This window comes from Anopheles stephensi, chromosome 3 (assembly GCF_013141755.1).
Source record: "Anopheles stephensi strain Indian chromosome 3, UCI_ANSTEP_V1.0, whole genome shotgun sequence".
Classification (NCBI taxonomy): Eukaryota; Metazoa; Arthropoda; class Insecta; order Diptera; family Culicidae; genus Anopheles; species Anopheles stephensi.
The window spans coordinates 50,354,846-50,382,270 of NC_050203.1; the positions used below are offsets into that span (position 1 = coordinate 50,354,846).

Sequence of the window (27,425 nt, forward strand, 5' to 3'; positions counted from 1 at the left end):
GTCGAATCCGTTTCTGGAGGGAGTTTGCCGCTTGTCATTCGTACTGTCAACAATCGTCAATTCGCGCCATTCAAATCGAGTTTTCTGCTTCGCGCCTGCATCAACAGCTTCAATCTGCACCCATTTAAATAGTTCAATAAATCTGTTTTCATCGCGATGGCACTCTGGGTGGATCGTTACCGGCCGCGGGAGCTATCGAAGCTCGACTACCACAAAACGCAAGCGAATCAACTGATAAATCTCTGCTCGCAAGGTGACTTTCCACATCTGATGTTTTACGGGCCTTCGGGCGCGGGCAAGAAAACCCGCATCATCTGTCTGCTGCGAGAGCTGTACGGGCCCGGCGTCGAGCGGCTCCGCAATGAGGTGATGAACTTTACGACACCGTCGAACAAGAAGATCGAAATCATGACCGTCAGCAGCAACTATCACATCGAGGTCAACCCGTCCGATGTGGGCATATACGATCGGGTCGTGATTACCGACATGATCAAGCAGATCGCCCAAACGCAACAAATCGACCCATCCGGCCAGCGCGAGTTCAAAACGATCGTCCTGTCGGAGGTGGACGAGCTGACGAAGGATGCACAGCATGCGTTGCGTCGCACGATGGAAAAGTATGTGGCCACCTGCCGGTTGATTCTGTGCGTCAACTCAACTTCGCGCATCATTCCCGCGGTGAAGAGCCGTTGTCTGGGTATACGCGTTTCTGCGCCGACTGAGGATGAAATTGTTTCCATCATGAATGTAAGTTGCAGAGGGGGGAAAAAGTGCCTTTCTCGTGACAGCTACATGCACTGTGTTCTTGTTTTCTCCACAGTCGATTTGCAAAAAGGAGAACCTCCACATTCCACCGGAGCTAGCGGTGAGGATAGCGCAAAAGTCAGAACGTAACCTGCGCCGGGCCATTCTGTCGCTCGAAGCCTGCAAAGTTATGCAGTACCCGTTCACCGCGAACCAGGAAATCCCGGACATGGATTGGCAGACGTACCTGAAGGAGACGGCCAACATGATCGTGCAGGAGCAAACACCCCAGCGCATGGAGGTCGTGCGCGAACGGTTGTACGAGCTGCTGTCCCAGGGCATACCGGCGGACATCATTTTCAAGGGGTTGGTACAGATTCTGGTGAAGAATTGTGATATGAGCCTGAAAACGCAAACGCTCAGCTTCGCCGGACTGTACGACCATCGGATGCAGCGTGGCAGCAAGCACATTTTTCATCTGGAAGCGTTCGTGGCGCAGTTTATGGCGCTGTACAAGAAATTCCTCAACCAAATGTCAGCAATGGATATGGATGATTTTTAAATTCCTGCATAATAAGAGCCGCAATACACACGCTAATGCGCTAAACAGGTGTACAGCCAGGCGCTTTATTTTTAATGTCTAATAGTTGGGATAATGTTTCACTCTGAACAGCAGCACCGTGCTTTGCTTCGTGCCCAGGGCGAGATATCCTCCGGAAGGCGAAAATGCGATCGTCGTTATGTGACCCATGTTGGTCATCGGTAGCGGGAAGTTGCGGAACACTGTTGCGCTCTTGACGTGGATCAGCTTGATCGCATTTTTAACGGTGGACGATGCAATCGCCAACAGCTCGGAGGTCGCATTAAACGTAAGCGAATCGATGTACGTGGTCAGATTGTTTATGGTTTTCAGCGGTACCGGCTGTTTCTGGGACAGTGTCACCTCCAGCGTGTAGATGTTGACGACGCCCTGTCGGCTACCGGTTGCCACAAACTGCCCATTGGGGCAGACCGCGATACACGATCCATTTACGCAACCATCGTCCAGGAACACGTTCACTATCCGCTTCTCCACCAAGCTAAATACGGACACTTCCGTATCCTTGCTGTGGCACAGCAGGTGCCGGGAGTCGGGCGTAAATGCCAGCGATTGGCACGGGTAGCGCAGCTGGATCGTTTGCAGTACTTCCTTCGATTTAGCGCTCATCAGATGTACCTCGCCACATTCGCCAGCCGAGGCCATATACTTGCCACAAAGAGACACTCGAAAGTTTTTCATCAACCACGTCTCTCGCTCCGGAATCTTCAGCGTGTCGCTCTGGCCGCTGATCAAATTGTACACATGGTAGAACTTGCGGTAACTCCCGAAAATGGCTTCATTGCCATCCGGCGATAAACTGCTACAAACAACGCGCATCTTCGGTAGAAAGATCGTGTGCAGCTTCTCGTTTCGCACTCCATCCACCGTGACGATCGACACCAGCCCGCTCTTGCCGGCGATGATCGCCACCATCGACGTGGGATGGAAATTGATGGCCGTAATCTCTCCTTCCGCTTTCGTTTCCCGGTTTAAGTTTTTCAACTTTTTCAGCTCGATCATACCCTTCGGTAGCCCCTGCGATGCCGTCCCCTTCACGACGTGTCCAACGGTCTGCAGGATCTCGTCATCGGAATCTACCTCACGGTCGCGGTTCAAATCCGCCCACTTTGGCTTGCCGACAATCTGCTCGAACTGCTTTCGCCGTCTTTCGTTCGTCAGCTGGTCCGGCAGCTCTTCGCGGCTGAACTTATTGCGCTTCACATTCGACGAGTCCTCCTCATCATCGTCATCCGAATCGTGCCAAATGGCGGCCCGCCGTTTTGTCGTTGGTTTGCTTCCCGTTTTGCCTACTGTTGAAGCTTCAGCTGTAACTTCATCTTTCTGCTGTTTCTGCTTTCCTTTCTTGGTAAGCTTCGACACAAGGGCAGCTTTACCACCGAATACAAGCGACATAAGCTCCCTTTCCATGATTGAATTTGGCTTATCGACCTTCACCTCTGTTGTGGCTTTTTTCTTTTTCGGTTTTTGTTTTGACTGTTTCCGTGCATCTTGGGATGAAGTTTTCTCTTTCTTAAGCGGCGCTTTGCCACCAAATACAAGCTTAGATATATCCTGCTCAGCATCTACGCTTGAAACAGCTTGCGCTTGATCCTCCTTTTCTTCCTTCAACTTTATACTATCCATGGTTCGCTCTTTATCATCGTCTGAATCCTCCTGCTCATCCTGTTGCAACTCGGTCTCCGTTTCGGATTCAGACTTAATAGATACTTCCTCCTCTTCGTTGGCCGATTCATCCGACGTATCCGCGTATCCCATTGTCGATTTGAGTGTCTTGATGTAGCTAGAGATGACAGCATTTTTGCCGCCATCGTCCGAATCATCATCACTTAGCGATTCTGGTTCTGACTTAATAGTCACATCGCCAAGCGTAGGTTCCACTGCAGAAGGAGCCGGCATTCCTTGCTCCGTCTCCGTGTCACTCTCCGACTTGATTGAAATTTCATCTTCACTGGCAGATTTATCAGCGGCTTTCGCCTGCTGCTGGAAACCCTTCTTGGTCAGCAGATCGCTTAAAAGGCTGGTGTTAAGCTGCTCAAACTCATCGTCGCTTTCCATCGTCATATTTAGCGATATTTCGAAGCAAAAATCACGTAAACACGCGCGAACGCACCACAAAACACGTGAAAACCAAGGTATATAGATTTAGGAGGTAGAATTATATAGAGCAATTTGACATTTCGCGACTTGACGTTTTTGTTCCGTGGTGAGGTGGAGAAGAAATGGTTGTGGAATGGTAGAAGGTATTGGTGGAGGTATTGTTTACAAATATTTACCCTCATAGCTTCTTGTACTTTCGGTTTGCTCGGTTGTGGATTGCGTGTTTTTGGTGGCTTTGAAGTGATAAATATTGAATGCCCCGTAAACAGTTTACAGTATCATTCAATATAAACGTTCTTACACCGATGATCGATGGAGTCCTTACCTGGATCCAGTGGAGGCAGCACATCATGATACTGATACTTTACGGTCCACGCACTGGTGGTGCTGGTGCTTTCAAATCATAGTGAAACTTTCCGAACAATCTGATGGCAGAGAATCGAATTAGTCGTTCGTTGAAACCACAGATGAATGAAGAATAGAGGAAGCATCCATACAATCTACTGGACAACGAATGCATAAAATACTTACCTACGCATAATTGCTAATGCTATCCAGTGAAGCATTATACGCCTGACGGGTACGAAAGATAAGGGTTTCGAGGTGGATGCGGCACAATTCTATCCTATTCCTTGTAATTTATGGTACTTAGCACGAGAATCGAACAGCTTCACTTAATCTACCAGTGTAATTTTATCGAGTGGTATGCCGTAATTCGATACGTCCGATAGGCCTTTGGTAGCTGTATGAAGAAAACAACGTCACGCAAATTTCTTTTTAGAGCTGGTAAAGGAACTGTTTATCTTCAGTGCTATGTGCAACGACGATGATAAATGTAGAAACTTGGTTTACTGAACCGAAAAACGATGCTTTATGTTTGTTTATTTTGGTAGTCCCAAACCATATGATTAAGTAAACAAACTTTGAAGTTTCTCGACCGGCCAAAATCCAAAATGTCTACCTGCCAAATCGACAAAAATTCACCTTCTAAATATATACACCTTGGTGAAAACGAATGCTCGGCGAGCTGTCACTTTTGACAGCTGTTTGTTGTTGTTTGTCGATGTCCCTTTGGAAACGGACACGAATGCTCTTTCTCCCTTCAGTTACGGCTGCACCACGATAGTCGACCAAATGTCACAACATTGAATTATGTAAAAAGCGGACCGTACAAATGTTTTCAATTTCACGCACGGTTCGTTCGATGTAGCAGGACGATTTGCAATCGTAATAAATGATTATTCGAAAGAGCACTACGCTGAAACAGATTCTGGACCGATGGCCCGGTAAACGAACGTTCGGTATCTATCGATTCCTGCCCATCTTCTTCGGACTCGGAGCGGCGTTGGAATTTTCGATGATCCACTGGCGTGTAGGAGAAACTAATTTCTGTAAGCTATGAGCGTGAATGGATGGAATATTTTAACGTGCTTCTAACGCTTCCGCTTACCATTGCAGATAATACATTCAAAAAACGGCAGGCGAAAGAAATTGTGGAAGAAAAATTGCGCCTCCATCAGCTGGAACCGATTCCCCAACAGTAGTAGATTGTGCAAGACGGTGAAATCAGTGCGGGGGAATCATGCCGGCTGGCGTTCCGCTGCGTCAGTATCTGACCTTCATGGCGGCCTCTTTGCTGTCCATGTTCGTCGGATCACAGGTAGTTCACAATTACTATCATCCACTGCGGGACCTGAACTATTACGTGGAGCGAGAGATAAAAATGCAAAGGTTGCGCGAAGTGCCACAACCCCCGGAAAGTGGAGATGCTTCCAAGGAAGGTTAAATAAACAGGACAGCTAGTCGATAATCGCGGTTACACACGTACTTGTTTGAGTATATATTCAGCGCTCCGTCCGTAATGTGCGGAGTGTGCAATAGTTTTGTTCGGCTCGTTCCCCTGCACCTCACTGCTGAGTGGAGGCATGGGACGATGCTTTAAGCCCTTTCAGATGCTGCATAAGTGCCTCGTTCCGTTGGCATTCCATCGTGAGCTGCTTAACCGTGGCAGCATACTTACGCTGCTGTTCCATCAGACAAAGCAGTTGTGCATTTAGCCCGTCCCGTTTAGCTTTCTCGTCGTCACACTTTTTCTTCAACTTCGCTTTCGTTGCACGGATTCCCTCGACGATGGTTTCAAACTGCTGCACGAACTGTTCGCGCGAGTGCGGATTCTGCATGGCATTGGCGTAGTTGTCGTAGATGGAGTTTAGCAACGACATTTCCTTTTCCAGATACAGCTTAGTGTCGTCCAGCGTGTTGTACAGTGTGTAAAATTGCTTCGTTTCACGGTGCTTGGCACTTACTGTGGATAGATGGAAGGTCTTCAAGCTGTGCGTAGGGGGTGGTAAATGAAGAGTCTTACCTTGATTATACAGTTCCAGGAACCTTCTCTGATACTGAGCCAATTCCGTACGATCGGGAACGGTGTCCAGCTGGCGTTTAATGGCGACGTACGAACGGTTCTTCTTTGCCAGCTGTAGACGAAGCGATTTCAAACGTTCCAGCTCCATGTCCAACTGTCTCTGCAGTTCCACCATATCCTCATCCGGAGTCGATGCTTCCGCTTTCCTGATAAACATATTTTGAGCGATAAGATCTTGATTTTGTCGAGTCGACCTAAGGTAATTACTCTATTTTCTGCTGCAATTCTGCCAACTCCTTCTTGCAGTTTTCCTTGAACTGGGTTTCTTGCTTCTTCATGCGCTCGTTCTTCAATAGAAGCTCTTTGACGTGGTCAAGAATCCTACAAATAGTGATGATAAATGATTTTAACTAACGATTCTTACTACACCTAGCAATGAGAGCAACAAACTTTTGATTATTTTCGGTAATTTCCAAATTGTCGAGATTTCTTATCTCCTCCTCGAGGCTTTCTTTACGATCGGCAGCCTCCTGTAGCTGCTGTTCTTCTTCCAGCACCGTTCCCCTTAGCTGATCGCGTTCGTTTAGCGCAAGTTCTAGCTTCTTCTCCAGCGCTAGTTTGAGAGCAAGTTGAGATTTAATACGATTGCGGTCCGATATGTTCTCGACCCCATCGGCCGATAGCTTATGTTTGATATCGTCGTATTTGTTCGTCAACTTTGAACGATCTGCATCCGTTAGGTCGACGGGAATGTTGTGCTAAAGGGGTGGTAGAGCATTATCAAAATTAATACAACTGTAATCGCCGGGGAAACTGGATCCGTTAAGCCTTTCTTTACCTCTTTTGCGATACTTTTAAATAATACATCAAAATTAAGCTAAAAAAACAAGACGTAAATGAAAAGGAACATAAAAGTGAAAGAAAACCGGAAATTATCTGCATCGAACCATATTCATACCTCGCTTTCGGTAGCTACTGATAGATCTTCCTCCTCATCTTCATCTTCTAAACCCGTGCCCGTTCCATCTTCCAACGCACCGGTACCACCGTCGGGCATTTCCTGCTCCGCAGCATCCTTGGGCCGCACCGGTACCCATCCGCCGCCGGCAGCTTTGCGCAGCTTAAACTGCCGTTTGGGCAGATACTTCGATTCGATTGCCTGCAGATTGCCCAGCTGCTTTGCGCGCAATCGCTGCAACTCCCGGTCCGATTCGAGGGTGAAATGGTTCTGGAACTGGGTCGCTGCTAGCTTGCGCAACGTGTCCGCTTTTTTGCTGCGATTTTCCACCGACCGCTTCACCAGCCACTGCACGACGGGGAAAATGTTGATAAAATCCAGCCCTTGTATTTGATGCGGTTCAATCAGGAAGGGACACTTCATGCGCGGCAGTACGCCGACAATTTTCTCCGTCAAAGCACTGCGAGAATATGAAGCGACATTGAGTTAGCGTGCCTGAAGAGACTTTTAAGGTTTCACGAAACAACCCATCCTGCGTGATGCCACTTACATCTTCTGGCCGATGGTAAGATTCTCGTGGAACAAAAGGTCCACATTGACGTCATAGTCGCAGGCTTCGATGCACCAGGTCATGCCGCCCACAATCTTGTCGAAGGACGAGAGGCCCTGTATGTGGGCCCGATAGTATCCGGCACCGACCAGCGTGTCAATAATGTCCTGCTCCTTTCGTTTCTGCTCTTCATCTTCCCGTTTTTCAACCTATTGGGAAGGCGTCCAGTTGTTATCAAATGAATTTTCCACTCCGATAAAGCTGGACATTGCAGCTTGTTTTGCTGATGCACACACTCACCTGAATTTCATTGCCATCCGCATCAAACCGAGTGGCCAGCTTCACGTTCGGCAGATGCTTAGAAAAGATGTTTTTGGTGGCCATGATGTGGCTTAAGAATGCTACGAACCGTAATTAAACCCGCAATCCACACAGCAATCCGAAACAGGGCAATCTCCGAGCACGGTGAGTTGAAAGTGTAATCTACCCTAGCGGTATCAACAAGATGTGACACCAATACTAACGCAAACTATGACAGCTCGTAACGTAAACAATAACAAATCGAGCAAAAAAAAAAACGTTCAAAAAACTCATCTCAGCAGCGACGCTCTAAAAAAATGCTCAGATTTAAGATTTGTTTGGAATTTTCTATCTATAGGCTATTTTTCGAACTCTTCTTCTTCTTATTTGGCACTACAACTTCGAGAGGTCTTGGCCTGCCATTTCTGGCTTTACCCAGAGAAATGTAGTCAGCCTTTCGTACGGGGAGGCAGTCTGGATGGGATTTGAACCCCAGTCCTGCCGTGAGAAGACCGGTGCCGTTATCGCCTCGATCACCGGACCGCGAACAATTATGTATAAAAAATACATTCGGATATCTTCATTTTTTCATTCAGGAACGAAAGTGTTTTCGGACAACAAACATCACATCCTGCAAAGGTAAGATAATTGTATGAAATCTGTTAAATAGGTTTATTTAGGATGCGGCGAATCGTTTTCCCATTCGTTCGCCTCCATCACAACACTATCCGGCCATAAAACAGAAACTATACATGTACATGTTACCAAATCTCTTCCGCACCAGCGGACATTCCGATTCGCTAGAGGTATATATATGTGTTCGCGTTCCCTTTGCGTTATAAGTGTAAAAAATCGATTCCGGAACACAAGCGCACGATCCACATTTGTACAGTGAAACTTAAAGCTACAAAGCTGCACATCAAAACAGGAAGCACATCGGTACAACAGTTTGCAGAGTGATCGTACGATCAGCAATCTCTCCGCATTTCAGTATACAGCTAAACGTTAGTCGAACGATCAATGCTAAATAAGTTTGTTCGAGGAAGTACGCTTTCACAAGAACACTGGCGAGCAACTGGGGATATGTGGTGTGAATCACTTAAAATGTATGGTACATTATACGACAACCGGGTATCGTCTAGGTTTTCTATTACAATAGTCAGTGGTAAGCAATAAATGCTTTAGGAGTGCTTTAAGGTATAGCTGCGCCTGTATAACCTGCTGCCGCTAGTTTCTAATTCGATATTCGTCACGCATCCCTCATTTGTTCTATCATCTTAAATCTAGCTTAAACAATAACAAAAAATATAGTATAAAGGCAAGCGTCTCCCGTGCCCGGGGCGAGCAAAAGCCGCCCGCACCGGGTAAGGAGTTCAACTTTTTGTTGGCAGCTATTACGTTTTTCGGCACACAAATTCCCGCTCACGGAACGTTGTCCTTCCGAAGTAATCTCAGTCTCGAGGTAAAGTGATGTCAGGAGAGTTATGTTCGTTGCGTAGCATTTAATCATTTCCCTAAAGCAACGATTTGATGAGGATTGATCGTGTGTGTGTGTGGGATAAACTAAAACTTCCGGGTTATAATATTGATGGACCTTCCATAAAGCGAATGGGCACAGACGAGAAGAAGCGAAATGATCAGTCTAAAACCAAACCTACATGTGAGAGGGAATGCCAACAAAACTATACACCGATCATCCGTAACGCCGGATGGATGTGGAGGAAATCTGTATCCGGTTTTGTGTTAAAATTCGAAGGTTACAAAAGGTACCTTCGTTCTAGCTGAGCTACAAAACCTCAGTTTTAGGAAACTTCCATATTTCGATGGACGGTTACAGGGACGAGGATGTGATGACCGTTGGTGGTGGTGGTCGCGACGGGTGATCCTGGCGGCAGCACCGTACTGCCCAGCACACCCGTTCTCGAAATGGATGTGGGTGAGGGCAGTAACGTTTGCATGGCCGGATCGGTGAACCGCTCCACTGGCGTTCCGATCATTTTTGATTCGTTGAGCATCGGTGGCTTTGACAGGAAGGAGCTTCCTGGCCCGCCCGTATGATTGCTGTACGGGCTTGAGACGGACGTGCTGATGGATGCGCTGTCCGACATGGACAGCCGCTTGTTGCCCGCACCGGCCCCGTGCCCATTGCTCCCGGTCGGCATTCCTTGCGGGTCCACATTGGACAGGCACAGATGTTCCGACTCTTCGTGGTGCGTCATGGTTGAGTAGCCGTGATCGGACGAGCCTCCGCCACCTCCCCCATTCGGACGCCGATAATCCGACGACATCTGGTACGGTGACGCAACGTTCGGGATAATCATGTAGTTTGCGTTGTGTTGCCCGTTTAGCAGCAGATTTTGCTTTGCATTTGTACGGCTGATGTCACAATCATCGGACGGACTACCGTCATCCAGATCGAAGCGAGATAACGGCAACCCGTGACAGTGATCTGCGACCAAATCGTCGTACAAATGTTCGGAGGCACCACTTTGGTCGGCGTTCTGGCGGAAGCAGTACATCGCAAAACCAACCACGAGGCACAGCGCCAAGATCGCACCAGCAACGGGACCGATCGAGCTGTACGCGGGTGGCAAAATGGACTCCATATTGTTACCGGTGTAGGCGGCATCTCCGTACGGGGTGGGAGCTCCAAATATCCCGTTAAAGCAGGCCAGCTGTGCCGTGCAGAACGGAGTGTTGAGCCGATTTTCACCGTCCACATCAACCTGACACCATTCGCAGCCAACCAAACCTGTTGAGCGTAAAGATGGGAGAGAACATTTAAAAATTCTCTATCGTTTGAGCCTTACTGAATATCTTCTTATGTTTCACATACCCATACACTCGCCCTGCGTCGGGTAATCTTCGCAATTAACGTTCGAACAGCTCTTCAGCTCGTAATCCGCCTCATAATTGATGGCACTCATGGAGATCAGTTCCTCGGGCAGTGGAGAGCACAGGGGTACCGGGAAATTGCTGGCCGATTTCGTGCGCTTGGGTTGTGCCGTACAGCTCCCTTCTCCATCCGCAACACCGTAATCTAAGGGACACTCACACGGACATTCACATTCCGTTTGCTCCATCCGGTTACAGTTGAGGCACGAGTTACCGACCTGCAAATGCACGCAAACAATTCAATGAATGAACGTTTCTATTAAAACGATTCGATGCAATTTGCTCACTACGTACCGTACTGCAAGGACAAAAAGCACCACCGTCGTTGGTGGAGTTGACGATACCGAGGAACAGATTCGTGCCCGGAATCAGTGCTATCTGGTACTTGGTTTTCTCGCCGTACATAAGATTGGTAATGACGTCGTCCACGGACAGGCTCATGTTAAACTGATAGAACCGCTGCACCGTTCGGTTCACGTAGTTGTAGCACATCTTCTTCGTGACCAGCTGTTTGTGATTGAGAATGTCGTTGGCAACTTGCGATTCCTTGTGCGTTATGTGTTCGATCGGGCGTCGCGTGTTTCTTGACCGTACCGGCGCTTCCGCCAGCATCGGGTGTGCTACCAAGTAACCTCGATCATCCATCAGGAAACACTTGATATTGTCCATACTGCAAATGGCGGCCGAATCGAGCAACAGCTTGTAAAAGAATGTCTGCGTAAAGTCCATCGATACAACGGCAATTGCTTTATGCGCGTTGTTGCCATTGCCGGCGCCGGTTCTTGCTTCAGATATCGCGTATGCGACACTCACAACGTAACCCGCCCCACCAGCATCGAGATAGGGCTGTGTGAACACCAACCGTCCCGGGTACTCCATCGCCTTCACAAACCATGGCCGCTTGGTCGGCTCCAGATCCGTATCGAGCAATCCGCCCGGGAACATCTGCAGCACACCATTGACGGTGGCCGCATACCGCCGCACCACGTACCGGCTAAGGTTGCTTTGTGCGTGCCGCAATTGGTAATCGTACAGAATTTGCAACAGTGCTAAAACATCGCTGCGCACGTCGGGCTGCAGTCCTGGATTTGCGAACAGCAGCTTGCCGTACGTGTCCTTCAGGTATGCCATAATGTTCTGTATTGTGCGCACGTTCACCTCTTCACCGGCACCGTCTCGATTGTTGCGAATGTGCGTAAACGGTGACTGGAACGAGGAGGCACTCAGGTAAAGTGTGCTCGCATCCACCACGGCCAGCTGTTTCACCAACCGACACAGCGACCCGTCGCCACCCGATTGCAGCAGATCAACCGGCGGTGGTCGTTGCAGTTGTGGAGGGAAAATATCAATCCGATGATACAGCAATGTCGACAGAAGGTTGCGTGTGGTTATGCTGCTGGCGGCAATGAAATTGTATTCCACACTGTTTCGCCCATCGCTTCCTTCTCCGGCGGATGTTACCGGATGCAGAAAGTGTTCCGGCGCGAGGAACTGGTGCGATCCAGCCACATCTAACGAGTTCGACCCGGACTCGACACCGAGCGTCCGGACGATGCACACGATGTAGGAATACACACGCTTCCAGTAGTACATGGTGGTACGGTTCGTGCCGTAGTGATTGATGCGCAGGTTGCCCTCCAGTTCGACTACCATCCGCTTGTACGCGGCCGCGAAATGTTCATGCTCAAGGCGCGTTATGTTGGTAATGTAGAAGCTGCCACGGGCTGCCAGTGGACGTGGGAAGGAAGGATGCATAATCGTGTTGCCCTGTACGTCGATAAGGAAAGCGTACGAGTCATCCTGCTGCCGATAGTACGCAACATGTTCCGCCAGATCGCTCAGATACAGATCAACCCCCACGAGCCCGTGAACTCCTGCGGGATAGCTCACGGTAACGACAGTGTCCTGCAGCGATGGATCGTAGTACGGTAGGTGTATTCGCAGATGTTCCTCGATGAACCGGCTCGCGCTTAAGAACGGTTCCATCAAAGCCACAATGAACCGCTGCGCATCGAAAGAATGTTTCGATATCATTACCATCTTCCCGGCTGGGTAGATCACCTGCGATAGGTTGTATCGAGCGTAGTTTTGTGTGCTTATGTCCGCGATCAGTTGCTTTTCGTGCGCCACTTCACGCTCGTCCAGCAGTATTAAGCAGCTGTTGATAATGACCGGATACGGCAAGCGGGTCTGTCCTTCGTGGATGGTTTGCAGGATGTTTTTCGGTGCAGTCGAGCCGGCCGGCAACAGTGCGCGACCCAGATACAGAAACACTACCGGAACTTCATCGTCGTGCGTGCGGTAAATGTCGGAGAAAGCTTCAAACGCGTAATGGAACCCTGCGCTATGATCCGTCGCTTGTTTTGTTCTGTTCAGGGAATCAATAAAATCTACCAATCGATCCTTTTCGTCCATCGTGGCACGTACGAATCGAGTCGGTTTCCGGCAGTCGAAGAACTCGTCCGACGTGATGACGCGCTGTCCGACCGCTACGACCGCAATACGATCGTTTTCGTTGAGCAGATACAGGACGAATTTGCTGATTGCTTTGGCCACCTCGAGCTGATCGTACGTGATCGTGTTGCCGACGTCAAGCAAAATCAGCACATGCTTGTTGCGCACGGCCGAAAGGAACAATGCTTTGAGCCGTCCATCCCTGGGATAGTAATGGCATTTGTAGGCGCTTGCATGGTCCAGCGAGGAAAGGTAGAACTGCTGCCGGTAGCTGAGATAGTTCTCATCCATCAGAACGCTGTGCTCGGTAAACAGCTGCTGCAGGTTGGCGTTATTATCGTCGATCGTCTGATCAGTGACACGTATCCTTGGGCGATCCGAATCTGCGTTTGCAGGAAAGGCACTGAAATCTAGGAAACCGCTGACAGCGCTGCCATTGGGACCATTTCCGCTCACCAGTACATCTCTCGTCGGAGAGTACGGTTTGCTAAGTGAAACGTTCGACAGCTTCGTGCTTTGTATGAAGCTCTGCAGATCGAACGGAGCCTCATCTTCCCACGGGTTTATGAGCTCACTGTACGGACACGGATTGATGAGCGTGTTGTACCTGGCACCGTACTTGCTGCCCGTATGTTGGATGTATCGTCGCAGTTCTTCGATCACCGATATGGTCTGGTTTAGCTTGCGTGTTAGCTTAGCTGCGATTTTATCCAACAGCTCGACATCATTGTGGATCGTTGTTATTATTTCCATGCTGTCGTATAATTTCTACAAAAGGAAAAATTATGTTAAATTAGGTACGGAACAATATTTTGTTTTAATGGGCGAAGCTTACCTGTACGTTTGGAACACTCAGCTCCCCATTTCGGATGTGATCGAACGTTGTTGCCAGCGATTTGGTCAGGTCCTGGATGCTATAGTCTGCGGAACTCGTAGCGGTGGATGTTGTTACGCTGCCGGAACTTGGCAGAGACGCCGTCACTGATGACGATGACGATGGAACGGGTGGCGCTGATGTGGGAGCAGATATCACCGCCACCGAAGGCACTTGGCTGTTATCGGAACTTATCGGTACACTCACACTTACGTTGCTTATCGAGGGAACTATGCTATTTACAAAGATTGTGTTGGAAGACGCCACGGCTCCCTGACACCGTAGCGGAATCGGAAGCAGCAGCAGCAGCACAGTGAGCATCAACATTCCGCAATAATACTGGACGGTTTGGGAAGATCGCTGCTTCATATTGGCGGTGGTTTGATTTACCCTTCGCGAGAAGCTTTCGTTTTCCGTCCCTCAGCGATCCATACAAAACGATGCAATGGGACACACACGCACACACTATACACGCTTCTCACGCACACACCTACACGTAAACAAGGTTGATTTCGACAGCAAATCGGATTGCTTTTCTACGGGGACTTTCTTGAAAGCCGCATATCCGCTATCGATGCATTTCGTGCTGGTTTTACAGGTAAAATGTAAAGTCTTCAAGGAAACGTATCGCGGCACAGAGGCTTGTTCCATATACGAAGAAATCTGGTGCTGCTCTCTGCTCCGTCAGTGAAGTGTATGTTTGGATGCTGATACACAAACTCCGAGCGGAGTTGTTTTCCTTCGCCGAGACCACCAAAACACTGTTCGTTAGGTAACTTTTAACTTGCACAGTTTTGGAACGGCAAAACGCAACATTTGCAGAGTTTATTGGCACAGGAGCAGGAGTTTTGTTAGGAAATGTGGGAAAATTGTCCTAACGCGACGTGCTTTGCTTTTCCAGCAGCGCGTTTGACAGCGCGTGAAACTAGCCCTTCTCATTTTCGCACGTGTCACTTCGGTCAACAGCAGTCGGCGGCTCATAGCTAGGCGTAGGTCAATTGGATTGGATTTTGTATAATATCCTTTTCCGATTTATATAGAATAGAATATAGAAGCGATAAAGAAGCTATTAATTCTAATAAAATGTGGATATTCCTAAATTTTTTTTCCTAAATTTTCTGCTGGCCGTTGTTTAATATAGTTTATCAACAAGTTCATTAGCGCCCTCTATACGTCAATAACTGCAACAGCCTTAGCCGACTTTCTGTGGTTAACAGCCACAGTTTATCGAACCGTTACCAATAAGTGCAGCGATATGACCATGTGCGTTTTCATGCGATGAGAGATTTTTTATAATTTAAATAGTATAATTGGTTCTGTACTACTAAGAACTGCTCATGACGCAGCGAAATAACGAAAAAGTGGCACATACTTACTTACTTACTTGTGTTATTTACTTACTTACTTATCGGGCGCTACGATAACCTCGATCTTCGATACCGCACACGGTCTAGCGCCGTCGTCTGCCAATCCGTTATCTCGGCCGTTCTGGCGGACGCATCAACGTCATCACTCCATCTCAATTTAGGCCTAACACACCTCCCCTGTCCATCTGGACGGTCAAGAGGATTTTACAGTTTGAGTCTTCTGATGCGATTCTCATGACTTGGCAAGTCCACCGGAGCCTAGCGAGTCTAATCCGCCAAACGATAGTGAGATCACTGTACAGCTTGTAAAGCTCGTCATTGTAACGGCTCCTCCATTGTCCTTCCACACTTGAGGGACCAAAAATCATTCTGGGTTTCTTCCTCTCGAATGAGAGTAAGAGTGTTTCGAAAAATTTTGACTGAGCCCATGTCTCAGAGGCTTATGTGATTCATACACAGCTTCGTCCGTCACGACAGGTTTTTTGAGTGGAGAAGTTTCCTCAGACTGCAGTACGACCGGGTGGCAGCCAACATCCTGTAAGCAGCTAGATTGGCGATTTCAAAGAGGCAGTTCATCACCCCAGCATAAATTAATGTTTTTTAGCAGTGTCGTTAGTGGTAGTGCCTTCATCATTCCGACCCGATCAACCCGAGGTTTAGTGCCTATTTTGCTTCTGATACTTCTGATAAATAGGAAAGTCTCAGAACAATTATGCCTATGTCATTAGTTTATGCCAGGATCTGGATTAACTTATAGAAGATGGTCCCCGAAGTTTCCACCTCCCAGTAACGGATTGCTCTCTCTATCGCTGGATTGCAGTAATAGGTTTTCCTTTGCCCTTGGTGGTTTTCCTGAAAGTTTTCCATTTCTCTTCCCCTGACATGTGCTGATGGTCACAAGTCGATCAATCGATGCGCTCATAGCACATGCGCAAGAAGTTTATCCTCAATTTTAAAGACTTGCTTCTTCTTCCTCTTCTTTGGCACTACAATCTCGAGAGGTTTGGCCTGCCATTTTTGGCTTCCTCGGCTTTATGTTTTGGAAGTTGAGTACATAATTTTGCGTACGGGAAGACGGCGAGATTCTTGAAGACAGCTACCGTCTCTGCTTTCGCATCGTCAAAGCTTGTAAGATCCCCGTGAAATAAAAAAAACTTTTCAAACTCCATAGGGCGGACTGGTGGCCGAGGCGATAACGGCGGCGGTCTTCAGGCGGCAGGACCGGGGCTCAATTCCCACCCGGACTGCATCCCCGTACGCAAAGCTGACTTCACGGGTAAAATCAAGACACAGAAAAACAGAAATGGCAGGCACGAGACCTTTCAAGGTTGTAGTGCCAAGGAAGAAGAAGAAGAAGAAGAAGTTCAAATTCCATTACATGTTCCAAGGCAGTCAAGAGCTTGCAGTGCTAAGAAGAAGAAGAAGAAGAAGAAGAAGAAGAAGAAGAAGAAGTTACGACACAGAACAAAGTTTTTAAATAATTGCAAGGTGTGCTTAAATATTTTGTATTTCTTTCATTTTTCGGCAATTAATACCCTTTGTAGCACTTGGCTTGGCGTGATAAGTTTTGTCCTGATTTAAGGTTTATATCGTTTCCGAATTTATAATCTTCGTTTGTATTTATCGATTCCCCTGAGATTTAAATCCATATCGGGTATCTTGAACAGGCTTTCCCTAAGACGCTAGAATGATGATAATTTAAACTATGGTATAAACTGTTCGTTTTTTTATTCAGTTTTGCATTGACGATCTACGCTTGTCAATGTTGTACAAGTAAGTAATTATTTGTCACTCCTTATATGATCGGATGGCGTTGAGCTACTAATAGATAATTCTTACATGCAATAAACTGGCATTTTCTTTCGGTTTAGAATGCTTTCTGGATTGAACATTTAGCAAGGAAACTATGATACGAGTTGTATGTTTTCTTTTTGTCTTACTTATCAAGTCCTTGCGGTCTTAAAATAGCTTGTGGCCAGGTTGTTAGTATATGTTAGTAGGTAGTTAGCTAATCCGTATGAGATACGGATACAGATACAGCAAACACAGCTTGGTATTATTTTTCGGAGGATTTTTATATTTATTTCAATATAAAACATTCTATCAACTATTAAATTAAAACGATATTTACAATTGCATGTTTTGTGTATGTGTAATGTGTGAACATGAATCCATGCAGGTGGCCGTATTCCAGCGCACGATTGGAACGTAACAGGGACGATCAGAAGAAAGAACTGAAACTCCAAAACTGATCGAGTGTTTTAACGATCATTTAAATTTTCTTACTTTCATTGTAGCGATTGGTTACCGATTGCTCTGAACCGAGAAAAAGGGCATTATTTGAAAGGATCGTAACATCTTGCGTAAATGTTTTTTTTCCCAACCAAAGTCATTCAATAAACCATGTCAATCGGAGGGTCGGATAAACAAACCAATACTTTACTGTGTCGCTTTCGGCATAGACACAGCTAGTAGTAGTAGATCCTAGCCCTAGATATACACACACACACGGGCCACATTCCAACGGGTAGCACACATGTGGGTGCCAAAGCCGTCGTAGTATCCACAACACAGACCATTTGTCGGGCTGCTCCAGAGTGGCTTCAACGTTCCCTCCAGTGCAGTTGTTGTTTTGTTGGGGGAAAGTAGGCTGGAACTCAGGAAACACGGCACGCAACTCGTCATCAAACTGCCTGCCGATGTCGTCGGGCATGCCAACATACTTGACGGTTATTATCACTATTATTATTATTTCACAACCGCTCCAACAGCATCCAGTTCCTGCTCGGTGGTCGGTGTAGAGCACAGGCGAGCCCATTCCAGAGACATGCAGCGACAATTGTGGAATGAAAAATGGGCAAAAAGCGTACGCTGCCCGGTAAGATTGCGAATTATGAAATCGAACCGATCGCGGCACCGCTACCCTTAACGACAAGTCGTGCACCGGCTCCGGGTTTCCGACCCGGAATCCGTATGGCGAAATCTTGCCGATAGATAAATTACGCTTACAGGTCAACGCCGCGCCGCCTCGTACGCCACATTTCGAATGGATCAATAACATTCAATTTGCGATGATTTATGGGGAAAACGTTGCTTCCCCCCCACCCGGTTCTATCGCCAGAATCGCAGCACGCAAGCCGCGTACGATCTTCAAAGGAAAAATCCAAATCACTCGCAAAGTGGCCCACTTCACACACCGGTACGAAAGTTTCAACAGCGCGATTAATACCGCACACCAAAAAGGGAGATGGGGGAACCCGATTGCCAATTTCCACCGGCTGATGGCGGATGCCGGCTGAGCGCTAAACGCAAGTAATTCATAGCTCTCCGACCGTAAGTGTTAGGCCATATTAAATTACAGCAGGGTGGCAGTCGCTTCTACACCGCGACCTATCTAGGTGCGTGCAGAGCGTACGAGCAACGTGTAATCAATCGCTGGCACAGAAAATGCCTGTTTGTGAATGGGGAGCACGCGTTTCCTGAAGCAAGTTTCAGGACCGTCAGAATGGAAATTCAACAGAACAACACAGCTTACATTAACGCACTTGCGCGCTTTCAAGTTTCCTATAATGTTTTTTCAGTTTTTCCTACGTCCACAAGAGGTCCACTGGTTCGCATCTTTTCTTCGTCTACATTATAAAAACCACCTTTTATAGGATAAGAAAAGAAGTGTTCGAATTCGAAGTTTGTTTTGCTAATTTTGCGTTTGAAGAGAATGCAAGGCTCGTGCCGAACGGGCGATAAGGCGATTCGGCGCTTCAAAGATTCGCCAGTGGCCCAGACTCTCGTGACACTCGTGGTAGCGTTCCGTTCACGTAACGTTTCCGTTGTTGTTGTTGTTGAACAAAATTTAATAAATAAACAACATATGAAGGTATAGTGTAGAGTAGCGCAAAAGTACACGCGCGAAAACAATCCATGGTGCTGAAGGTGCGCCCCAGGGTTTTTTTTTGGCGACCTAGCACTGATGGGAGCAGTAGGGACGGTATGTTGTCGCTTTTAAAATCAGTCACATTTGCCAAGATTGATGGGGCGTTTTAGAAGAGTACAGAGATGCGTAGTACGGAATAAGTCAGGACAGGACAACTTTTGGGCAAATATTGGAAATATGATAGGCCGTTCGAACAAAATTATGGTGACGATGGTGAACAAGCATCCTAAGACCTTCTGTAACGTATTTTTCTAGTCTTTTTTTTCTGTCCTTTGATCATTTAAAACCGATCGCAGCAACTGCTAGAATGAGGAAAAATGAGCAATGAGGAATAGTAGTGGAAAGTGATGATGCATGATGATGGTCAGTATCGGATGGGGGGTTTGCTGATTTGATGATCTTCACGAGGATGTGTTTGTAACGTGTACCATTGGTATGATATCGGTGTCGATGTGTGAGTGTGTGCGTGTATGTGTGTGTTTGTGAGGAGCAAGTGAAAACAAACAGTAATAATTTGTACAATTCGTGTCACGGAAGTATCACTATTACGTCGTGCCGGCCACTTGTGGCTGGGGACCCTTCGGCTTGATCATCATGGTCGCCTTCTTGAGCGTGTAGTCCCAGCCTCTCCAGCGGAACCAAACGATACCCTGCCGGGCGGTCAGATCCTGCGGATCGTGCAGGTAGAGTCCGTTCAGTCCTCGTCCACATGACTTCCACCACCAGCCGCCCTGTGTGAAGCGATCAAGAAGAAGAACAAAATGCGGTTCTAGAGTGATATCCACAAAACCATGGCCGAACAAACAGCAAACAAACGTTACCTTCAGCATGCTGGCACAGTTGAGCGAACTTCGATCGTTGTCGCGGTTGTACGTCGAGAAGGGACTGTTGTTCGAGCCGTACCATGGATCATTCAGCGAGTCGCCCGCATTGCCTTCGTAGCCGTCAATCTCCAGCTTGTAGTAGTCCTGCTCCGAGTGGATCTTGAAGTGCGAATATTGTGCGTATCTATGGAGGAAGCGAAAACTCGATTAGCTTCCTTGCCTAACTTCCCGCCATCCAATTAATCACTTGCCTCTTATTGCCCTCGAAGTCTTCCAGCTCGACTCGCAGCGAGTAGTCTTCGTTGTTCGTCAGCATGTAGATGTTTTCGTTTCCGAGCCAGAACTCCTTTGCCGGATCACCGAAACCGTTCTTGTAGTCGGCCCAGTCGCGATTGAAATTTTCCCGCGGATCACCATAATCGTCACGTCGTTGGATTACCTGTGCGTGTGAGTAGAAGAAGAGAAAAAAAACCAAAGCAAAAGTTAATCTGATCCTCTTGGTACAAGAAAAAGCGCGTAATCCATACCGTCCATCCGCCATCGGCAATTTCTTGTTCGCAGAACACCTTCAGGAACCAGTAAGTCGTTCCCCGAATCTGCAGATAGTACACACCGGATTGTCGCATGCCGGCGTTCATTAGATCGACGCAAGAGTAGCCCTGTTGAAGAAGAAAGAAAACATAGTTGCAGGATTAGAGCACTGTTTTAAGGACCTTCTCGTCAAAGTCGTTTAGCTGAACTTGAAGTTGAGCTGATATATACTCCCATGATGGCAAATTATAGCTGTCGACTTCAAACGTATAGATAATCAGCATGCCTCGGACTTATGTGGTCACGATCATCATAACAATAAAAATGCATCCATGCTGGTCTAATGGTTGCCGGAAAGATTAGACACAGCTTCATACCCGCTCAAAGCGTAGCAACTTCACCACACAAATTACGTACCCCATTACCGGAGGATCGGTCAGCATGCCGGAGAATTGGCAGATGCGCACGTTTGTTAGTCATATTTCATCACTAATGCTAAGCCGGTTTCAACCCCCATGAGAGGGTGGCAGCAGATTATTTCTATCCATTTCTCATCCATCATCCATTCTTCCGCCTTAAACGTGCGCAATTGAGAGCAGACATTGGACGTGTTGGACACTGGTGGCTAGCTTGACCGCTCGGTTTGTTGTTGTTTGGTGGTACGAATTAAGCTGGTTTTTATTGGCCTTGGCCTCTGGGGCGCACGCGGTGGGAAACTGTTGATGAACGTGGCGATCAGTTCATAAACGATAATTACAGTTCAATGGATCATCAAGGTTTAGTTAGCGGAGAGGTGATCGTCATGGTTTAGACGCGTGTTAGATTTATTGTTTTGCATCCATCAGCAGCATTCCAAGCCGGTTCGGTTCTCACAAAACCATCTGATAGCTTCGGATAACCGAAAAACAACTTCACAACCATACCACGCTCAATCCAGATCCGGTTGTGCGAGTTGTGATTAAACACGGCTACGCTGCTTGCGAATTGGCAAAGTGCGTCAACCACGAAACAGTGTAAAAGTGGCTCAAATGTCAAAAGTTCGGTCATAAAGCGAGAACGCACTCGTGAAGATCGTTCCCGAGGATCATCTTAATTCCTTTTTAAAACACCAGACAATGTCAACACACACACACACACACACACACACACACACACACACACACACACACACACACACACACACACACACACACACACACACACAAAGAACTGCCGCGCGCGTGAAAACGAACCGGCGACACTATAAACTAAGAATTTGTATAAGGTGCGTTTCTCGGCGATACTGCCCAAATGGTGGCCATTTGGTGATAAATGTATCAAACGCACGGTACGATCGATGTCCACCGACGATGGTGACAAAAATGGCAAAGTGGTAGAATGGCAAAACGGGCTCCAGTTCTACCTTTTACTCTTATTCTTTTACCACCGGTAAGAAACCTGTTCATAGGTCATCACCAAGAAGTTCTGTGCGAAGGCATTTCCGTCCAAAATGGTTCTTGTTTCGGGCCAGCGCTGTTAATTATTCTGCTGACCTTTGCGGGCCAGATATCTTGCCGGGGTTTCCTTTTTGTCTTCGGGGGAGTTTCGCCAGCTACGATAGTGTCGGATGGTTGTTTGGTGTGATTGGATTAGCATTTTACTACGAAAGAGCGACTGGCAACTACGGATGACCTGCAGACGGCTTCTCGTTTGCTCGTCTCAACGATCAAACGATCATCTGTTTTGTCATTCAGCTGGGATTTCAGGAGTCCTTCATTAGTGAGCATGAATGAAGCATTTAACGAGAGATCGTATGATAATTTGGGAACAAAATGGTCCTATTAGCAAGTTAATGTATGGCGCCGATTATTCTTGTAGGACTTGCAGCGCTACAGACGGTTGGCGCAAGAAGCGTATGATACCTTTCCATTCACTTCCGCGTTGCAAATAAGTAACTTCAAATGCTGTAACATTTCATTAGGGTTTATGTATAAAACCCCTTTAATCATGAGCATTCAAAATCAAAGCACTGGGCGTGAAAAGATCACCGAAAGAAAGGTTAAGCTTCAGGTGATCTTTCCACACTTCAAAGTGATTCAGCCATGTGTCTCAATTGACTTCTGTTGGAGGACTAGGCCGATCGCTCCACCTTTCAAGAACTATAATTATTGTGCCATACATGGTAAACATCGATAGCGTGGGACAAATTCCCGTGCTGCCCAGCTGTGGTGGACGCAGCGCGAAAGAATAATTGTCAGTAGCGAATGAAAATGTGCTCTAATGCGACGTTTGACCGTGTAATATCCTCCGCACTAACTGTAACGAAACACGCAAAAATCCGTGCGCTTTTGCAGCACGGGCTGATAGCGTAATCCCTCGGACCCCGGGTTGAGCTAAATGTCAATCCGATTGACTTCCCACCGCAGTCAATTAGCCGCTGGGGGTTTTGCGTTGGGAAACGATAATCCATTTAGCACCTTCCTGCCTGCCTGTCTCCTGGCCGGTCGTCACATACATTCACTTTCGTCCCAGCTGGCGGCCGACGCCCACGGACAGAGGAAGCGTTTGTATCGGCGCGCGCTAGAAAACCTACCGGACGAACCCGGGACCGCGAACGCAAAGCGTGTGTTCCGCCGAGTGTTGATGAGTGCCGGTCAGAAGGCGCGATACTATGTGATAACAGGGTTGAAATGTTTATTAGCACCCTTTTTAGCTCTTTTGACGTCGGTCGGCTGGTGGCCGCGTGAAGAAAGGCTGGCCAGCGATATGGGACGCGTACAAAAGGTGTGCAAGCGGGGTAAGGACTCTTTTCTACACCTTTTTCGGATCTTTCCCTTAAAGCGATCTGATGAAAATGTTTAACCGTATGCTTGGGACAACCGTAAACCGTGCGCGAGTCACGTTCAGCACTAATTGGGGGAAGGGATCGTGACTGGTGGAATTTATTTGACAGACATACGTAGTTTACTGTCTTCCAATCGTTGCACAACATCGGTACAAGATGGCAGGTAATCTCGGCTGCAGCTAATGCATTTGCTATTAGTGTGCGAGCTTAATCTTTCAAGCCGGTATTCTTTGTAAGAACTGTCAGATACGACACATCCAACATATCTTTTACATTTGATCCCACGTAGGTCTAAATTTCGAACCCCCGTTGGCCAGTGTGCGTTCTACAGGTCGAACCGGAAACACGCTAGTACCCTTTTTTGTGCTTTGTTGACATGGCCGCTTAAGTCGAGAAGGAACCTCCGTTGTTTGTGAAAGTGAAAGCACCAAAATGCACAACCATCGTCGTTACATCAGCCAGCCACCATTCGCTATGGCTCGTTGAGATTAGATTATCCTAGCCTAGCCGGGTAGCCGGGGAGGTTAAGTCCTCGGCCGCACCCTTTTGCTCGCGGTTTGCGAAAATATATTTGCAAAAATAAACCTCCCCCCCCCTCGCTTCCACTGTCTTCCACAGCTCCACCGGCATGTACTCGGTAGCGGCTACCGGATGAGAAACGCACCGCTGATCAATCTTCATGCTCTGGACGCAATAGGCCGTCTGGGAGAGTGTACCAATCATTCACGGACACCACACGCGCCGGCTGTCCAGCCACACATGTGACCGAGGTCTGACCGAACCTTGTCGAAGCTTTGCCAAAACTATTAATTTAATAACGAACACCAATTAATCATCGTTTGTCGCGTAGCGAATGAAGGTAAGTTCTTGTGGTTAGCGCTACCAGCTGTTCGTTGATTGAGGGGCCAGGGTTTGTGGGAGAGAAATTATTTCTAACAAAGCATATTGGCGATTAGAAAATAAGTCTTATGTGGTTTGAAAAGAGTGCATATAAAGTGAAAATTTGAAAGGTTGATTAAGCTCAGGGAAAGGAAAGGATAGATAAATGATCGCGGTTTCATCACAATCGTCCAAAGAGGGATTTAATTATAATGAAGATGCCGGGACCGGAAGCTATTTGTATTTAGTACCCCTTATTTAAGGGTTTTAAGCGTAAAGCTAATAACTTAAAGCCTGATGTAAAATGCTTAATTATACCCATCGGGGGTATTGTATAACTCCCTTTTAACAATAGATAATTTATCATTCTTAACTAATTTACCAGCAAACGAGTGGGATAATGTCGTGCCTGCCTGCCTTACATATGAGCGGTGTTCTACCAAACATTTTAAACTGTCCAAATCTAAAAAAATGCACCAAATGGAAACCAATCATAAATGGTCGATGAAAATTTGAGTTGGTGCAATAGACACACTCGCTTTCGCAGCCCGGCCGCACAAATCCGGCCGCATTGATATGTTTGCCAACGCGTTTGTTGCAGCCCATTTTGTTCCTACGCCTGCAAGTCACCGTGCGCGCAGTTTCGTTCGGTGACTTAGTGCCCTGTCAGTCCTGGTGCAAACGGTACGAAGTTCTGGCAAAGTGTTATTAAGTTTTTGCTGTCCCCTGAGAAAGGTAATTGCGATCGATGTGCGAATGTGCGCTGCAAAGCTAACGGCGCACATTCGAATATAGGAATAGGCCGCTACGTATAAGGTTCAATCGGAGATATTGAACCGTGCCGTTGCGTCATTCAACTTCTTTCCTCGCAACCGTTATGAGGATACTTTTTTTTTGCTGCTCACTCCTCTCGCTACCATTCCTTCCAAAACGTGCACTGATTCTTATTGGTCGCTCGTCCAGACGCCATGGAGACCTACATCGCCATGCACGGGGACTAGCTGGTCAAGAAACTGAGCGCAAATGCGTTTGGTCAATTTATGCAACACCTCGTAAATTAGAGCCATCGAGAGCTGCGTACCAAGTGTACTGCGCACGCAAAGCACGTGCGGCTGTAGAAGCAAACCAGAACCACCGGTGAAACACATGTCGACCGAAGAAAACGCTACACCTGGTACACTACGCTAAATAATTCAATTTGTCAATAGCTTCCAGCGCGGCTCGTTGATTAAAGGCTCAGCTGATTGCTTACCTTGATGTCCTTCAGGAAGATACTGTCGGTGGCAAAGGTACTGTTCAGCACGGATGGCTTGTTCTTGACGCTGGGGAAAATGATGCCGCCTTTACGCGACACGTTCTTGGCTGTGCCGGTCGTCGTGGAGCTACTGTTGGAAATGTTTACATTGCTCTGGGTTGTGCTGCTGGTGCTTGTGCTTGAAGCGGTGCTGGTTGAGGTGGAAGACGAGGACGATGATGATGATGATGATGACGACGCCGAGGAAGACGATGTCGGGTATGTTGTCGTGGGCAGTGCTTCGGTGAAGTCTTCCACGATGTATCTGTAGTGTAGGGAAACTCGTTTAATAACATCGTGTTCTACGTATGAAGTATATTTTCTGAGAATCCTAATTCTTACCTGTTAGGATCGTACTCCACCAACCGATCGATGGTGGGATCCATCAGCAGCTCCGCCGGTACGGGTCGCTGAGCCAGAACGGCAACATCATCCTCCTGCTTCTTCAGGCGCTTCTCCACCATGTCCAGATTGTTGATGATGAGGTTCGTTTTCGTCTTCAGATCGTGATGTATCTCCCCGATGGCACGCTCCTGGCGCTGGTTTTGCGTGAGCAGCGCGTCCGACTTGGGCACCAGATCGTCGACGGAGCTCTTCGTGCCGACCACCACATCCCACACCTCGTCCATCTTCTCCGACACCGACATAATGGGGCGGATCTGCTTCACCAGGATATCGATCTTGCTCGACTTCACGTACGGGGGCAGGGTCGAGGTCGCGTTATAGTTCTTGTAGTTGCTGTTATGATCGACCACCGCGTCGTGCACGTCGTTCAGCAGGTTGAGCGTCTTGCCGAGATTCTCCGACACCACGTTGATGTGGAACTGCAGCTTCTTGTCGATGCCCTCGGTGATGGAGCGCAGCTGGCCGAGCTCCTTCGTGATGTGGCCCATCACCTCCGAGTGCATGGCTTTCGTGATCTCCGCCACGTTCATGCTGACCGTCTTCCGTTCGCTCGCCTCCGCGTTGATGTCGTCCACCGACAGGAAGTTGCTATCGATTTGGCTCTTCAGCCCGTTCAGCTTGCTGTCGATGTCGCTCACCTTTTGGTCCAGCGACACTAACCGGCTGTCGAGCGAGTTGGTCGATTTGGCCATCCGCACACTGTTCGGCCGGTCCAGCCCGTCGTCGACGATGGTCAGCTTGCTGTCGAGCGTGCGCAGCTTGGAGATGACCGAGTCGGTCTTGAGGATGTTGTCCGCCACCTTGTTGTCGAGCGACTCGACGCGACGCATCAGATGCTCGACCGCCTTGTCGAGGTTGTCTATCCGCTGCAGCTTGCCCTCGAGTGTTGACACGACGACCTCGAACACATTCAGTAGCTGTTGCTCTCTGTGACAGGAAAGGGCGGGAAAAAGGGGGTGGAAGGTAAATAATGGTCATTTAAAAATATCGCTCTATGTGCTTCCGCTGGGAGTGAAAATAAATGTATTTATGTAACCGCGTGGTCATATTTTAAATTTTTATTTAGTCTACACATTGTCGCTTCGATTGCAGCCGACGCGAGATCGAACTTGTCGCTTCGCGGCGCTGGCTTGCCTGCCTGCTTTCGCCCGACCGGCCCGGCCAACCGAAAGTGAACGTCTTCAGTTATCTTAATAATTTAATTACTAACGTGCGCCCGATTGCGTTTTCTCCATTTTCGCACTTTAATTAACATGATTTATTCGTGTCGTCGTGTCGTGTTTGCTGTGACCGGCCGTACCGTCACCACTTTCCCGCGCGCAAAAGCATTTTCATTTTGCAAAATCGAAACCCGATAAACGATTACACTTGGTACCGTTGAAAGAGTCCCGTGGAGGACACAAGCAATAGGGGCGTGCAGTGGGTTCAGTTCAGAGGGATATCTTCCTTCTGCCAGGAGATAGTTCTGCGGAAGGATGTCTTTCACTTTGTGCATCGGAATTATGGGAAATTAATCTCTCGGTCGGTACGAT

The 27,425-nt window shown here is 47.7% G+C and overlaps 7 protein-coding genes across 10 annotated transcripts in view; 3 read left to right on the forward strand and 4 right to left on the reverse strand.

The window, feature by feature from the left end:
* Positions 1-47: 47 nt before the first annotated feature.
* On the forward strand, positions 48-1,361 carry LOC118514558 (replication factor C subunit 3). Its single transcript, XM_036061548.1, has 2 exons — positions 48-747; positions 821-1,361. The coding sequence occupies exons 1-2, from the start codon at positions 157-159 to the stop codon at positions 1,304-1,306; spliced, it is 1,077 nt and encodes a 358-aa protein (XP_035917441.1). The 5' UTR covers positions 48-156; the 3' UTR covers positions 1,307-1,361.
* LOC118514534 (U3 small nucleolar RNA-associated protein 18 homolog) lies at positions 1,335-4,566 on the reverse strand. Of its 2 annotated transcripts, none has more exons than XM_036061515.1 (2): positions 4,456-4,474; positions 1,335-3,473 (listed from the first exon to the last, which is right to left on the reverse strand). In XM_036061515.1, exon 2 carries the CDS (start codon positions 3,404-3,406, stop codon positions 1,385-1,387), a length of 2,022 nt encoding a protein of 673 aa, XP_035917408.1. In that variant the 5' UTR covers positions 3,407-3,473; positions 4,456-4,474; the 3' UTR covers positions 1,335-1,384. The 2 variants fall into 2 exon arrangements, with proteins under 2 accessions (XP_035917408.1, XP_035917409.1); XM_036061516.1 differs by having other exon boundaries at positions 1,340-3,465; positions 4,448-4,566.
* Positions 3,544-5,269, forward strand: LOC118514587 (small integral membrane protein 4). Its single transcript, XM_036061589.1, has 2 exons — positions 3,544-4,833; positions 4,901-5,269. Exons 1-2 carry the CDS (start codon positions 4,677-4,679, stop codon positions 4,984-4,986), a joined length of 243 nt encoding a protein of 80 aa, XP_035917482.1. The 5' UTR covers positions 3,544-4,676; the 3' UTR covers positions 4,987-5,269.
* Positions 4,989-5,269, forward strand: LOC118514588 (protein brawnin). Its single transcript, XM_036061590.1, has one exon. It carries the CDS (start codon positions 5,025-5,027, stop codon positions 5,226-5,228), a length of 204 nt encoding a protein of 67 aa, XP_035917483.1. The 5' UTR covers positions 4,989-5,024; the 3' UTR covers positions 5,229-5,269.
* Positions 5,253-7,846, reverse strand: LOC118514541 (coiled-coil domain-containing protein 93). 2 transcript variants are annotated; one of them, XM_036061528.1, is made up of 8 exons: positions 7,616-7,846; positions 7,316-7,524; positions 6,766-7,225; positions 6,646-6,684; positions 6,258-6,565; positions 6,075-6,188; positions 5,808-6,013; positions 5,253-5,747 (listed from the first exon to the last, which is right to left on the reverse strand). In XM_036061528.1, exons 1-8 carry the CDS (start codon positions 7,697-7,699, stop codon positions 5,350-5,352), a joined length of 1,818 nt encoding a protein of 605 aa, XP_035917421.1. In that variant the 5' UTR covers positions 7,700-7,846; the 3' UTR covers positions 5,253-5,349. The 2 variants fall into 2 exon arrangements, with proteins under 2 accessions (XP_035917421.1, XP_035917422.1); XM_036061529.1 differs by lacking the exon at positions 6,646-6,684 and having other exon boundaries at positions 7,616-7,778.
* Positions 7,847-8,260: 414 nt separating this feature from the next.
* LOC118514510 (VWFA and cache domain-containing protein CG16868) lies at positions 8,261-14,767 on the reverse strand. Its single transcript, XM_036061451.1, has 4 exons — positions 13,800-14,767; positions 10,805-13,732; positions 10,452-10,728; positions 8,261-10,367 (listed from the first exon to the last, which is right to left on the reverse strand). Exons 1-4 carry the CDS (start codon positions 14,205-14,207, stop codon positions 9,418-9,420), a joined length of 4,563 nt encoding a protein of 1,520 aa, XP_035917344.1. The 5' UTR covers positions 14,208-14,767; the 3' UTR covers positions 8,261-9,417.
* Positions 14,768-16,839: 2,072 nt separating this feature from the next.
* Positions 16,840-27,425, reverse strand: part of LOC118514527 (fibrinogen alpha chain) — an 88,599-nt gene continuing 78,013 nt past the window's right edge. For both annotated transcript variants that reach the window (XM_036061507.1, XM_036061508.1), the window contains exons 3-8: positions 25,831-26,820; positions 25,447-25,753; positions 20,488-20,619; positions 20,212-20,399; positions 19,958-20,144; positions 16,840-19,867 (exon numbers count right to left, since the gene is read on the reverse strand). In XM_036061507.1, the coding sequence (XP_035917400.1) occupies positions 19,682-19,867; positions 19,958-20,144; positions 20,212-20,399; positions 20,488-20,619; positions 25,447-25,753; positions 25,831-26,820 (1,990 nt within the window). In that variant the 3' untranslated portion in view covers positions 16,840-19,681. The remainder of the gene's footprint in view (positions 19,868-19,957; positions 20,145-20,211; positions 20,400-20,487; positions 20,620-25,446; positions 25,754-25,830; positions 26,821-27,425) is intronic.

Coding starts and splice junctions, on each gene's coding strand:
- LOC118514558 (XM_036061548.1), top strand. CDS start 157: ATGGCACTCTGGGTGGATCGTTACCGGCCGCGGGAGCTATCGAAGCTC. Junction 748..820: donor AAATTGTTTCCATCATGAAT/GTAAGTTGCAGA, acceptor TTTTCTCCACAG/TCGATTTGCAAAAAGGAGAA.
- LOC118514534 (XM_036061515.1), bottom strand. CDS start 3,406: ATGACGATGGAAAGCGACGATGAGTTTGAGCAGCTTAACACCAGCCTT.
- LOC118514587 (XM_036061589.1), top strand. CDS start 4,677: ATGATTATTCGAAAGAGCACTACGCTGAAACAGATTCTGGACCGATGG. Junction 4,834..4,900: donor TGTAGGAGAAACTAATTTCT/GTAAGCTATGAG, acceptor TTACCATTGCAG/ATAATACATTCAAAAAACGG.
- LOC118514588 (XM_036061590.1), top strand. CDS start 5,025: ATGCCGGCTGGCGTTCCGCTGCGTCAGTATCTGACCTTCATGGCGGCC.
- LOC118514541 (XM_036061528.1), bottom strand. CDS start 7,699: ATGGCCACCAAAAACATCTTTTCTAAGCATCTGCCGAACGTGAAGCTG. Junction 6,566..6,645: donor TTAAAAGTATCGCAAAAGAG/GTAAAGAAAGGC, acceptor CCACCCCTTTAG/CACAACATTCCCGTCGACCT. Junction 6,014..6,074: donor GAATTGCAGCAGAAAATAGA/GTAATTACCTTA, acceptor TATGTTTATCAG/GAAAGCGGAAGCATCGACTC.
- LOC118514510 (XM_036061451.1), bottom strand. CDS start 14,207: ATGAAGCAGCGATCTTCCCAAACCGTCCAGTATTATTGCGGAATGTTG. Junction 13,733..13,799: donor TGAGTGTTCCAAACGTACAG/GTAAGCTTCGCC, acceptor TTCCTTTTGTAG/AAATTATACGACAGCATGGA. Junction 10,729..10,804: donor CTTTTTGTCCTTGCAGTACG/GTACGTAGTGAG, acceptor GTGCATTTGCAG/GTCGGTAACTCGTGCCTCAA.